General features: G+C 39.3%; 1 protein-coding gene, 1 long non-coding RNA gene and 1 other non-coding gene across 3 annotated transcripts in view; 2 read left to right on the forward strand and 1 right to left on the reverse strand.

The window, feature by feature from the left end:
• The first annotated feature begins 5,180 nt into the window (after positions 1–5,180).
• LOC114902832 lies at positions 5,181–6,258 on the forward strand. Its single transcript, XR_003795606.1, has 3 exons — positions 5,181–5,582; positions 5,833–5,875; positions 6,108–6,258. It is a non-coding gene; the product is annotated as an uncharacterized LOC114902832 (long non-coding RNA).
• On the forward strand, positions 5,633–5,763 carry LOC114903277. The gene has a single exon (XR_003795671.1). It is a non-coding gene; the product is annotated as a small nucleolar RNA SNORA24 (small nucleolar RNA).
• Positions 6,259–8,257: 1,999 nt separating the features above from the next.
• The window catches only part of PRSS12 (serine protease 12), a 64,675-nt gene continuing 57,972 nt past the window's right edge, over positions 8,258–14,960 (reverse strand). The window contains exons 12-13 of the mRNA XM_029235493.1: positions 10,725–11,005; positions 8,258–8,964 (exon numbers count right to left, since the gene is read on the reverse strand). Coding sequence (XP_029091326.1) covers positions 8,657–8,964; positions 10,725–11,005 — 589 coding nt within the window. The 3' untranslated portion in view covers positions 8,258–8,656. The remainder of the gene's footprint in view (positions 8,965–10,724; positions 11,006–14,960) is intronic.

Genomic DNA, 14,960 nt, shown 5'->3' on the forward strand with positions numbered 1-14,960 from the left:
CTAAGCACAGCCCATACTCAAGATGGTGTTGGGGTAGGAAAGGGGGATTAAACTTTATCTCCTGGAGAGAAGTGACTTTTTAAAATAAATATAAAATTTACTCAATTCCTGAAATACATACTGAGTACCTCAAAGCATTTGCTAATGCAATTTAGTGCCCATTTAATGTGAATCACTCTGCTAGGCACTTCAAATAATGGTTAGAAACTGACCTGCATCATGAGGAGTTTATAATATAGTGGAGAAAACATACGACAAGAAAAATGCTAGTTAAGTACTATAATGCTAGTTAAGTCACAAAAAGGGAAAAATCAAATTCAGTTGGAGTTATGAAAAGTTTCATAGAACAAGAGATATTTAAGCAAGGTATTTAAAGCTGAGTATAATTTTGACAGATGGAAATTCAACAACAATTTATGATTTTAAAAATCTCAAAAAAGTGGGTATAGAGGGAATGTACCTCAATATAATAAAAGCCATATATATCAATCCCATACCTAATATCATACAGTGAAAAGCTAAAAACTTTTCATCTAATATCAGGAACAAGACAAGGATGTCCACTCTCACCACTTTTGTTCAACATAGTATTTGAAGTCCTAGTCAGAGCAATTAGGCAAGAAAAAGAAATAAAAGGTATCCAAATTGGAGAGAGGTAAAACTGTCACTATTTTAGATGACATGATTTAATATATAGAAAACCCAAATATTCCTCCAAAAACTTGTTAGAACTAATAAACGAATTCAGTAAAGTTGCAGAATACAAAATCAATATACAAAAATCTGTTACATTTCTACACGTTAATAACAAACTATTGGAAAAAGAAATTAAGAAAACAATCCCATTTACAATTGCATTAAAAAGAATAAAATACCTAGGAATAAATTCAACAAGGAGGTGAAAGACCTGTACACTGAAAACCATAATACACTGATGAAAGAAACTGAAGACACAAACAAATGGAAAGAGTATCCATGCTCATGGATTGGAAGAATACTGTTATAACATCCATACTATGCAAAGCAATCTACAGATTCAATGCAATCCTTACCAAAATTCCAATGGCATTTTTCACAGAAATAGAACAACAAACCTAAAATTTGTATGAAATCACAAAAGACCCCAAAAAGCCAGAGCAATCTTGAGAAAGATGAACAAAGCTGAAGGCATCATGCTCCCTGATTTCAAACTATACTACAAAGCTCTAGTGATCAAAAGAGCATAGTGTTGGCACAGAAAGAGACACATAGATCAATAGAACAGAATAGAGATCCCAGAAATAAACCCACACATATACAATGAGTTAATTTATGACACAGGAGCCAAGAATATACAATAGGGAAAGGACAGTCTCTTCAATAAATGGTGGTGGGAAAACTGGAAAACCACATGCAAAAGATTAAAAATAGGCCACTATCTTACACCATACACAAAAATGAACTCACAGTGGATTAAAGACTTGAATGTAAGACCTGAAACCATAAAACTCCTAGGAGAAAACATAGGTGGTAAGCTCCTTGACATCAGTCTTGGTGATTTTTTTTTTTTTTCAGTGCCATACAGCATGTGGGAACTTAGTTCCCTGACCAGGGGTTGAACACATGCCTACTGCATTGGAAACACATAGTTTTAACCACTAGACCACCAAGGAAGTCCCTTGGAGACGAATTTTTGAAACTGACCCCAAAAGTACAGGCAATAAAAGCAAAAATAAACAAGTGGGGCTACAACAAACTAACAAGTTTTGGCACAGCAAAGGAAACCATCAACAAAATGAAAAGGCAGCCTACTGAATGGGAGAAAGTATTTGCATATATCCTGCTAAGGAGCTAATATCCAAAACATATAAAAACTCATACAACTCAATAGCAAAAACAAACAATCCATTAAAAAAAAAAATGGGCAGGGGCTTCCCTGGTGGTGCAGTGGTTGAGAGTCTGCCTGCCGATGCAGGGGGACACGGGTTCGTGTCCCGGTCCGGGAAGATCCCACATGCCGCGGAGTGGCTAGGCCCGTGAGCCATGGCTGCTGAGCCTGCGCGTCCGGAGCCTGTGCTCCACAACGGGAGAGGCCACAACAGTGAGAGGCCCGCATACCGCAAAAAAAAAAAAAAAAAAGGGCAGAAGATCTAAATAGACATTTTTCCAAAGACATGCAAACAGCCAAGAGGCACTTGAAAGGATGCTCAATGTCACTAGTCATCAGGAAATGTACATCAAAAATATAATGAGATATCACCTCACACATGTTAGTATGGCTATTATCAAAAAGACAAGGAGTAACAAGTGTTGGTAAGAATGTGGAGAAAAGGGAACCCTCATGCACTGTTGGTGGGAATGTAATTGGTGTGTAGCCACTATGGAGAACAGTATGAGGGTTCTTCAAAAAAATTAAAAGTAGAACTAGAGGGTGATCCAGCAATTCCACTCCTTGGTATTTACTCAAAGAAAACAAAACACTAACTCAAAAAGATATATGCACCCCCATGTTCACTGAAGGGTTATTTTTAACAGCCAAGATATGGAAACAACCTAAGTGTCCACTGATGGATGAATGAAAAAAGAAGATGTGGTACACACACACACACACACAAAGGAATACTATTATGCCATAAAAAAGAATGAAATCTTGCCATTTGTGACAACATGGATGGATCTTGAGGGTATTATGCTAAATGCAATACATTGGACAGAGAAAGACAAACACTGTATGATCTCACGTATATGTGGAATCAAAAAAACAACCACCACCACCACCACCCATAGACTCATAATATAAACTCCAAGTTATAAAATAAGTAACTCCTGGAGATGTAATATACAACATAGTGACTATAGTTAATAATAGTGTATTGTACATTTGAAAGTTACTAAGAGAGTAAATCTTAAAAGTTCTCACTGCAAGAAAAAAAAAATGTTGTAACTATGTATGAGGATGGAGGTTAACTAGACTTACTGTGGTGATCATTTCAGAATATATACAAATATCAGATCATTATGTTGTACACCTGAAACTAATCTAACGTTATGTCAACTACAGGAAGAAAAAAAGAAAATAGATGGGAAATAGATGGAAAGACATTCAAGATGGAGAAAAGAGCATAAACAAAATATGAGGGTTCTCTCTCTCTCCCTCTCTCTCATTCATCCAGTGTTTTAGCACTTTAACCCAACACAAACATTCATTTTAAGATCTTCACTAAATCTTACTAGGTTAGCGTAAGTGAATGGTGTTAGGGGCTATATTGAGTCCTCCTGAAATTCATTATGCTTAAGTCCTAACCACCCCCCCAGTACCTCAGAATATGACTATATTTGGAGATAAGGTCTTTAAAAAAATAATTCAGGTTAAAAGAGGTCATTAGGACAGGCCCTAATCCAATATAACCGGTGTCCTTATAAGAAGATATTAAGTTATAGATAGGCACAGAGAGAAGAGGATGTGAAGAAACAGGCCCATCTACAGGTCAAGCAGAGGTCTCTGAAGAAACACACCTGTGGACACCTTGATCTCAGACTTCTAGTCTCCAAAATTATGAGAAAATAAATTACTGTTGTTTAAGACATCCTGTCTGTGGTATTTTGCTAGACCAGGCCTAGCAAAACAACACATGCTGTTAGAGTTTCTAAATCAAATCTAATTTGGCAAAATTTCCCACTGTGATGTTATTTAAACCTTATTATTGTGTAGTTCTTTCCATTCACTAGTATCATGAAGAGAGTAAAGTTAAGGTGAAGAAAGGAAAAAGTGAGCCTTAAAAACAACTTTAGTTCTTTCAAATTTTATGCCCTATAAACTTGTCCATTCCAACCCTAACCATAACAAATTTTTGCCCTAAATTCTTTCCCCTAGAAAAGTATGTAGTGATTTCATGAAGCTTCACAGATCTCTCTTGTAGCACTTTATTCACCAGATCGCTAGATAACATTATCCCTGACAGCAACTGCTGCAACACAGTGCCCCAAATGGTCCACTACTAAGTAAAAGCTTTACCTCGATCCACCTTTTTGTCTCATACCGGAGGAAAATTAAAAGGGAAAATAGAAAATAAATTTAAATGGCATTTAACAAGCACATATCTAGGACTAAAACTATTCCTAAACGTCTGTAATTCCCCTTTTCAAGAAATAGACCTACCATATTTTTAGCTGCATCCCCAAAGAAACGTACAGCTGGGAAGTTAAGACCCAGGTGTCCACTTGCAAGAGTCAACAGGCGCTCTGGAGCGGCTAGATTGTGGACCACAAACCCTGGCTCCGAAGGCAACACGGGAAACGTTCACACACGCATGTAAAAGGGTCTCCCGCACGCTCGTCCGGTCTAATACCCTTTCCTTTTCCTAATCTTGTGTTTACAAAATCGTTTGGCAAGGCTTTCAATAGAGTGCAAATACTCCTAAGAGATTAGGCTCCCCCAAAACAAAACAAAAACTGATTGCAGACCACTGACACCTGCGCTTCAGGAACAGCAATGTCGGCGGAACACGGGAAAATACGGAGTCTATTAGCAGAGAGACCAAAAAAAAAAAAAAAACTAATTCCATGAAAATCAACCAACAAAAAGGTTAAGCAGAGAACTATCGAACCTGGTGCTTTGGTAACAAGGGTGACTTGTAAAGTAACTCTCCTAACAAAACAGCCCTTCCGCCTTCTTCACTCAGCGGACGCGCGAATCCAGCAAGATTTCCTGATTTCGCGAGAACTTTTGGCAGCTCTGAATGCGCACGCGTCAGAATCGGAGGCCACGTGAGCAGCCCGGATCTAGCGCGGGGGCGAGGCGGGGTGGAGAAGCTGAGGAAGGGGAGGGCCATCAAGAAAACGGTGGCCTGGCCTTCTCTGGTGGCGCAGTGGTTGAGAGTCCGCCTGCTGATGTAGGAGACGCGGGTTCGTGCCCCGGTTCGGGAATATCCCACATGCCGCGGAGCGGCTGGGCCCGAGAGCCATGGCCGCTGAGCCTGCGTGTCCGAAGGCTGTACTCCGCAACGGGAAAGACCACAACAGTGAAAGGCCCGCGTACCGCAAAAAAAAAATGAAAGGCGGTGGCCAACGGATGGGGTGGAACCTCAGCGGAGCTGGGAGGGCGTGGCGGGGCGGGGAGAAAGCGCGTAGGCCCCACCTCTCGCGGCTTTTCCCCGGAATAGCGTCACCCGCTCTATAAGAGAGCGTGTGGCGAAGGATTCGGCCTTTTACATCCGGGAAGCGTCGAGTTTAGGTGGAAGTACTGCGTTGTGTTTCGTGCGCTAAAATACTTAAGACAGAACTTTTGGCCAAGTTTGAAATGCAGGAGATACAACAGTCTTGTAGAAGTAGATCGACGTCAGCTTGGAAAACCTCTAGGTTCAAACTCCTGAGTGGGCTTAAATGTTCATTGATTCGCGGGGCAGCCACGTTCAACCGGGGGCGCTGAGTCGGAAAACTAGCGCCCGTGGGCCGTGGGCCTTCCGGCAAAGGTTAAATGCAGCTGATGACCCCGGTTAAGGTCATTAGCTCTGCTGTTGGTGTCATGTGGCCATCTTGAATCTACTCCGACACTATGAAATAATAACACCGCATCCTGATAACCCGCCAGTTTGATCCAGGTGGTGAGTAGTATCTGTAGTTGTCCTTGCTGGTCTTTTCTGGGATTATGAATCTCCATGTATCTTTGGGACCTGTCAGCTGTGGCAGTCTCCCTTCCTAGCCATGGAAGAGCATATTCTTGTTTATTGGCAAAGCTGTCACCATCTAATTGGTATCAGATTCTGACTTGCACAAGTAACATTCTTCACTTTAAAAATCTGGAGGGTACTGGGTTATTGGGCAGACATCTAACTACTGTTCAAATGTTTTTAGGAAGCTGAGCTAATTGTTCCAGTGGATGATGGAAAACAACAAGGTACGTTCCTGTTATATATACATATATATTTATTTATTTATTTCTGAATCTGAAACCCTTAGTGCTAACCTTATTTGGAAGGCCAAAATTGGTATATTTTGCTGGCATTTTGTAATTTAAAAGAGTAAATAGCCAACTGAATAGAAAGTAACTGAAGTAGCTGCTAAGACTCAGCACCATGAGGTAAGTACACAAATTAGAGTTTTATAAAGCTGGTTTTCTTCTCTTGCAGAAGTCAAGAAATCCAAAGCGATATGGGTGAAGTCTTACTAGCATCCTGAAGTACACTGCCAAATGTGATTTTAAATCTCAAGTATGGTATTTAAATGGAGAATAAAGAAGTGCTTCCTTGCTATATCAATAAAATGCTCGATTTGTACAGATGTCAGTGTTCCCTGACTGAATGACTAATAAGTGCAAAGGTAACTACAAGTAGTGAACAGGCTACCTCCTGTTCCACTGTTGGGAGCTCGAGTGGAAGTAACATGAATTAGTATTGCTGTGTAAGGTGTTATTTGGAGAAAACTGTTATACATAAAAACCAGTTTACCCCTGAGGAAGAGAGCAGGGTCATTTAATACCACACAGAAGATTAAGGAAACTGCACAGTGAAAAGCTATGCACTTTATTTACACAGATGTGCGCTGAACACGTGCATCTTTAAAACTCACACTTAACATTTAACGAGAAAATTAAGCTATAATAAATGCATATTTTATGAACCAAGCATTCTACCTCAAGGTTGAGCAAACTGCAGGCCATCTGTTAACTATCTGTTCCTTAAGTTTGCCAGCCTCTGGTCTAGTTAAAAAGCCAATATAAATGTTTGCATCAGCGCTGTAGTTCAATTACAAGGATGGCCCATGAGGAACTTTCAGGAAGATAAATTTTCTCACCTGCATGGCAGGTTTTTCCTTTATCAAAGTCATGAGTGTTTAGAAAACGTTTTAATGCTATTCTACTTGAACTGCATTGCAGTTCTGCAAAGTAGTAAACTATAAAGCACTTTCAGGTTAGCACCAGTTGTTTTACATAGCTCAGAATTTACAAAAGGGATGCAATATGATACAGAAGGGAAAGGGATGGGGGTGAAGTCCCTCCCTGGCGAGTTAGCCATTTAAGAGGATTACTTAAGCATTCTTAATCCTATAGTTTGTACTCACCTCTTCACCTTTTTTTACTACCTGGGATTTTGAGAAGGACTCATGATAGCAGTCTACTCAAGTATCCTGAGGGCTTAGCTTTTATATTTGGGCAAAGATTTTGTGCTGCTACCAAGAATGCCCTGTAGGATACATAATAAGCAGCTATCCCTTAAAACAGCCGGAGGGAAAACTTACCTTTAGACAGGAGAACCATGGGTTAGAGGGGTGGGAGGAGATGCTCTTGTCTGCATTGGGACTCTTCCTGTTCTGGAGTTTGGATTCAAAGCCTTTCAACAGCTGTGTCATCTTGGCCTCTGCCTGTTAACCCATTTGAAAACTAGAAATATTATAAAATCTTACCTTTTATAAATTGTCAATGAGGTGCATAGCCACCTAGCACATAAGTGGTATATGGATTAAACATAACAGTTATTTTAGACTTTCCCAAACTATAGACAGGGAAAACATTTTTAATAGTCTATTTTTATTAGATGGGACTGTATCAGGATAGTCTGCAGGTTTAAGTTAGTTACCAGAAGGTTGCAGTAGGTGGCACTCTTAAATCATGGTCTGGAAAACAGCATGATGCTAAAGAAAAAACATTTTTTTACCAAGCTGTAAATTTGAAGTGATTAAAAGTAATCAAGCAGATTGAATTAGGTTGTGCATTAAACAATTTGAAGGCATTCTTATGTTTTCAGGAATGCTGAAGTGTGCTAACAACATACAAGATAGCTAGAATGTTTTTCTCTTTAGTTGCCATAGTGCTTGGTACAAAGGCTTTATTCAGGAATGTACTGTGACAATGATATTCCTTTCCAGTCAGTTTATAATAGAATTCCTTTATCTTTTTTGGCCTTCGATTATCTCACGAAAGGCCAGAAAGATGTGGTCTGATATTTTTATCAGCCTAAGGAAAAAAGTCTGAGCTTAAAAAATTACATGAACAGAAAACAATGCCACTCTTATTTTTTTTTTGGTGGGTGCGGTATGCGGGCCTCTCACTGTTGTGGCCTCTCCCGTTGCGGAGCACAGGCTCCGGACGCTCAGGCTCAGCGGCCATGGCTCACGGGCCCAGCTGCTCTGCGGCATGTGGGATCTTCCCGGACCGGGGCACGAACCCGTGTCCCCACATCAGCAGGCAGACTGTCAACCACTGCGCCACCAGGGAAGCCTGCCACGCTTATTTTGAGTATAGTAAAGAGTTTTTTTTTATGTCAAATGTAGGCTCTTTATATGAATATATACCATATTGATTCAGTTATAAAGGAGTTCTCGATCCAAGTAAATGTGAAAACAGCCTGACTGCACAATCAATATACAATAATCTCTGGAGAATGCTGAGAAACAGGCAGAGACAATACTCATGAGAATAATGAATTTAGTGTCCATTAAACTAATCTGGGTAGGCAACAATGCTAAATAAGGATAATCATTACTACACTGAGTTATCTGTAGCCAAAATGTTCACATCACAAATTCTCAAGCAGCAAAGGGGTGCACAGTTCTTACGACAACACGAAACACAGAAACACGGATCTCCGTTCCCACTAGTTGGCATCTCAGCTAAATGCCAATGTTGGAAAGTTTCCAACAGATTCTCTAAATATTATTTTCTTGAGGTTTCCATGAAGGATTACAGTTTGGTGACACTTTTTATCCAAGGTACAAAGGCTGAGACTTTGGTATAAACACCAGGGGAATCCTTGACCCCACAGCCATATCCCCAGGAGGTCACCCCGTATACAACCCAGCTCTCTCCTGGCCGTTCACACATGAGTGGTCCTCCGCTGTCTCCCTGGCAGCTGTCCACACGTTTGTGTTCATGGAGGTTTCCAGCACAGAGCATCCTTCCTGTAAATCGACCCTTATAACGGTCTTCACAAAACCTCTTGGGAAGTAAGGGGATGGCTGCTTGTTGTAGAGTTCTTGAGTAGGCTCGTCCTATGCAGGCCAAATAATTGAATTAGATGCCAGGTAAAGATGGTAGTGAAAAGAGCTACATTTAACAGTTTAATGAACATTTAATAGCCCTATTAAAATAAAAAGCCCTATTGTGGCATTAGTGTAGTTTAAGTGGGTGATAACTATAAATGGTATTTTTTTTATTGTTTGCACTTAACCATACTCTAACCCTTCACTATTCTGTTTCTCAGTACCGCATTTTTTGAAGAATAGTAACGCTTACGGACTTGCCCAGTAGAAAAAGGTAACCTACAGAAAGCACATTTGTGCAGGCTTTAGAATTTGAATTCTGTATATTAAAACACTAAGGGTGCGTTCATGCTGGCTCTGTATTAGCAAATCCACTGCTCTAGGACTCATCTACTTCACTGACTTGAGGATTAATTATAAATCTATATAAGCACATAAGGTGGCAATTACTATCCTCAAGAGAAACATGGCATTTCATAAAGATGGTTCAGAAACAACATTCTTACATAGAAACAGGTTGAAGTTTAGCCACTTGTTAACATATTCTATTTACTAGTAAGCCATTCATTCTCTATTTAGTGGCTAAAATGTATAATTGATAGGTTCTCCATGATAGCCTTTTCTTGGATCTAAACTCCACATTATTCTCCAATCCTATTTACTCAACTGGAGTGATTCATCCATAATAAAACATTCTGTAAAATTTACTTTCTTTGTCATCTCTATTCAGATGTAGTGTCTAAAGGGAGGTGACTGATTCCCTTTCCTGATGAAGTAGTAATTTCAACAGCTATACTCCAGCCTTCAGTTTGCCTCAGATCAGCATAGCGTCGTGAGAAGGCATTTACTCTGACCTGATTCTATTATATCATTCAGGAAATGTTTCCACTTTTTAAGGTTTATTTCAGGATTGGTCGCAGAGCTTTTTCAGTATTGTGTATCTGCTACAGATGTTCTATATTTTGCTGCTATGAAATAATGTAAGTTTAAAGCCCAGATTTAATGTAGCATGGGATAAAATGAAAACAAATACTTATATTTACTAAATATAACCTTATTGAAATTATCACCTGTAGAAATACTTATTTGATGTTCTTTTCAGTTTTAATTACTTTTAATGGAGAGCAGTCAACCCAATCATTTCTCCTTACTCAGTCATTTGTGAGTCGAGCACCTAATCCAGGTGAGACCTAGATGTTTCGAAGACCACCCTGAGCAAGCACTAGCTGATGTTAACTCTAGCGAGACAATGCAGAAAGCTGTTTGCCTGAGAAGAGCACAAGCTGAACACTATCCTGCTCGGGGACGGGGAGGTGGGAAGAATGAGAAGGGGGTTGTGGAAGGAGAAACCCAAGTAAGTGAGCTGGATCCTTCCTCTTGAACCTCAGCAGCTCTGATTTTTGTCTGTTCTTCATTTAGGAATTCTGCATAAGATTTACTTTGATAAAGGGCTCCATTACAACAAAGAAACCATCAAACACCAAAGCCCTTTGCTGGGGTAGCTACATCAAAGTCATTAGGAAAACTTTTTAAAATAGAGACAGCTAGGCCCAAGTCCTGAGTCGGGTCTAAGTTCTAATGGGAACCACAGTACCCTCAGGGTATGAATCCAGATTACACGCATGCATCTCACACTTGGCAGAATTTCCAAACAACTAAGCCTGAACCCCCTTTAAGATTTTGCTACCCACTGTACACTCAAATGTATGGATAATCCCAGACACAAGCAGGTGCCCAGATTTTAATTGTTTCTTTGGGTTATTTGTTACCTGTGTCTCCCCATCCTGTTATGTAACAATTGGAGGCTGTTTTCTGTGGCCTCTCTCTCCGGAGTGGCAAACAGGCTGGCAAAACGTGGCTGCTGAATCTGGCACATTGTTCTTCTGGTCCTTGTAATCTAACCAGGGCGATGTCGTAGTCACTGCTGTCTGGTCGATACTCTCGGTGAATCACAATCTGCTGAACTCCAATTTCTTCCTCAAACTCCTCCGGCACCAGAGTATGATAATCCCCAACCCGAACAGCATAGTTCCTAGTGCTGTTACCATACCTGGGGGGCAGAGAGAGCTAATGGGAGGCTTGTTTCAAATGTTGTAAATTGGTAACTGTCAGCCAGGAAGGTTAATAGAGGTGCTTGTAAGTCTTTCTTCCAAATCATTAATCCCTTTTATAAGTTTAACCTTCCTTTCCTTTTCTCTGATCCCACTGCTCTCGGGCTCACACTCTAAACCCACTGTCATCACTTTTTTTCTTCATTCATTTCACTATTTAACCCAGGTTACCATCTGTTTTCTGAGAAGGAGCAAATGTGGAAAGTAAGGACTAATCACTAACCTGTCATTTCCCCACCATGAAAAAGGATCAAAACAGGAACAAAGAGTATAGGGCAAAATTACCATCCTGTGTTTGCTGTCATCATTTTTCTATCATTTCCAAGATTGTTAGTTCATCCTGAAATTCCATGAGGGCAGAAAGTATGTCTGATTTAACTCTGTATCCCCCAAAGCACTTAGCACAATCCACTTTACTCCCCTTTTCTGTGAACTGAATGCAAACCAAAACTATCTTCAGGGCAACATACATTCGTTATATGCTCTCATCTCTTAAATCTTTGTTCAGACATCACCTCAGTAAGACCTACCTTGACATCTAAAATTGCAACCCACCCTTGCTTGTGCTCCCATCCCCCAGCACTCCCAATATCCTTAATCTGCTTTACTTTTCCTTTTTTATTAAACACTACTTTCTAACAAATTATCTAACTTACTGTTTATTGTATTTATTGTTCTCTGCCTCCCCCCCCCCCCCCCCCGACCTTGAACAAACGGTACTCAAGGGCAGGGATCTTTGTGTTCACATTGAGAATAGTGATGCCAGTTAAGTAGGAATGCAGCATATGTTTGTTGATTTAGTGAATGAATGAATGAATGTTTATTTTTAATGAATGTGTCTTTTTTCCATAGGAACTATTCAATTAAAATAGAAATACAATATTTACTTGATTGACAGTTCTCAGCCTGTTTTTCAGCCAGCATACCTTGATTCTGATACATCTGCCTAAAGCAGTTTCTCAACCTCAGCACTACTGACATTTGGGACCAGATTATCATTTGTTGCAAGGGGCTGTGCTTGGCATTGTAGGATGTTTAGAAGCATCCCTGGCCTCAATTCACTAGATGCCAGTAGCATGCACACTCACATACACACACCCCAGTTTGACAGCCAAAAATGTCTCCAGATATTTCCAAATATTCCCTAGGGTGCAAATTGTCCCCACTTGAGAACCACCAACCTAAAATACATCATCCAACCCACCTCCTGATCACTTCCTCTTCCTCACTGAAGAGTATAGCACCTTGCTCGCTTTGCCTCTATAGCTACTTAAAACATTCTCAATGACTTAATTCCCAACACCTTTCCCTTTTAGTTCCCTAACCTCCTCACCTGCAGAGAGTGTTTTCTCTACTTGATCTCAGCCCCCCACCTACAGCTCATACTCACCAAATATTACACATTTTTGAAGTCTTGATTTCAAGCATCTCATCTTGACAGTTTTACAGCTCTACTCATACTTAAGTACCTCCTATCTTTACAGTTTTACAGCTCCATCCACAGCTCTTCACCCCCACTGGACTTCAATCCGTCGGCCCCACTAGTTTTTTAATGTCATTCTCACTCTGCTTATGACTTCTTACAAGGCTTGGATTCCATCATCACTCTTTTGCAAAAACTCTCAATCCTTCTTTCCCTGATCTGCCAAAACTCCAACTCTGGTTTCATCAACTCACCACCTACTTACCGCTAGCATCTGACTATTCAAAGGGAAAAACAAACATTTAACAGCTCTCACCTTAATTTTTTTTTTTAATCAAAACTTCAATATCTTCCACTGGAAACGGGGCCTGTTCTTGAATGTGAATTTAGAGAAGTGGTATTCAAACACTGGAAGTTTCTAGTGACTGCCTATTTGAAATAACCTTTCATTTATTCCTATAACATTCTGGAAGTTATAAGTTGCTCAAAGATTCTTATAGCCCTAAGTAGGGCTCTGACAACATTGCAATATATAAAGTGATTTTCTTAACTGTGTCAGCTCAAAAAACTGAACAATGCAACAAAGATGATTTAGCTTATACAACCACCTACCAGTGATCTATGAAACTAATAATTAACTGTGGTTCCTTGAAATTCTCCATTTTCAACCTTAAATTATCACATATCTTTAAAGTTCAGAAGGCTTTTCGTATATTGTACCTAGAGACTATCTTCTTATGGGTTCCACTTCAAACTTTAAGTTGAGGATTATTTCATATCCTGAAACTCTAAAAAGTAATAGTCATGAAGAATAATCACATATTTAAATAACTCTCACTTCTACTTTCTGTGTATTGATACTAATGCATTATAAAAATTCAATATGACTCATTAATATATTCAGGTTTTAAAGCAAAATCCCAAGTGATTTATGTTTCTAACAAGAATAACTATCAATGCATCCTTGAAAGTGCTGCTGAAATGTTTCATATATCTTTGGAATGGAATTTAAGAAATTATCTCAAGCTTCACTGTCCAGTACAGTAGCCACATGTGGTTAATGAAGCGCTTGAAATGCAGTTGGTCCAAAATGAGATGTGCTAAAAGTACAAAAATATGCACAAGATTTCAAATATTTACTATGAAAAAAGAATATAAAATATATTGTTTCTCTAGATAATAAGACTATCAGATATCTCAATTTTATATCCTATTTTGCAATGATATTTTGGATATACTGAGTTAAATGAAATATATCATATATAATGATATATATCATATGGGTGAAGTTAATTTCAGCCATTGGTTTTTTAATCTTTTAATGTGGCTACTAGAAACTTTAAACTTATATACATGATTTGTATTTGTGGCTCACATTATATACCTAGTAGATAACACTGGTCTAGAGAAATACTATGGCATAAAGTAGGCATCCTATTTTTAAATTTTTCTTTAATGCAGTTTCTTGTGTTGCTTATAACTTTTAAGCTCGAGTTATGAGACATTCCCTTTATATGTCAACTTTTTATATTTAAGATAATTACATTACTGTTCAACCAAAAAAAAAGTTATTGCAACAATATTTTCCATTCTTTGAAGAAGAGCTGTGATACAGTTAAAATAATCCTTGCATCTAAACTGGCTATATAAATATATCCTACATTATCTAAAAATTGAGTCTTCAGCCAGTGAACAAAGAAACAGGACATTACTACTGCAAGGAAATTTATTTTTTAAATATCCCAGTTTTAAAGTCTTGGGAAATCTTGCCTTAACGAGTCACTTCATGCCTGGATTACTACAGCAGTCTGCTAAATGGCCTTGCTGCTTCAAGTTTCAACTTTTTCAAGCCATCCTTCACATTGCAGCCAGAGCAATGTTTCTATCTAATAATATAACTACTCTTCTGGACACCCTTCCAGATAGATACCCTTCACTGTCTACATAGTAAAGTTCAAATTCCTTAAATGATAGGCAAACCCATCCAAGAATGGCCCTTGTCCACCTCTCTGATACCACCCTCGTCCTCGTGTCTGTGTCCCTGTCATTCTGGCCACTTGAAGAGGCATCTGACAAACCTGTCTTTATTCAGACTATTTGCAATATCATTCCCTCCACCCCTCATCCTAACATGGCAAAAACTGATTTTATCTTTCAAGTCTCAAGAGCTCCTAGGAAGCTCTTCCTGCCCTCCCTGAAAGCTAGCCAATCCTTCTTTTGAACACTCCCAGTAGCACCGTCAGAGCGTTTATAACAGCTTCTACAACTTGTTAAGATGTCAGGTCTCCCCAGTTAAAGGCTCCTTAAGTGTAAAGACTATGTCATGCTCACTTTTGTATCCTCAGCACCAAGCAAAGTGGTTTGCACAGAGAAAGCTCTTAATAAATATATGTTAAATGACTTCTTTTGGAAGACACATTCTGTTCACATACATACACTCTGATCCCGAACTTACAGAAATGAGACCTTCT

The sequence above is a fragment of the Monodon monoceros genome, unplaced genomic scaffold, assembly GCF_005190385.1.
Source record: "Monodon monoceros isolate NGI ecotype Baffin Bay Population unplaced genomic scaffold, NGI_Narwhal_1 Super_Scaffold_20, whole genome shotgun sequence".
NCBI lineage: Eukaryota > Metazoa > Chordata > Mammalia > Artiodactyla > Monodontidae > Monodon > Monodon monoceros.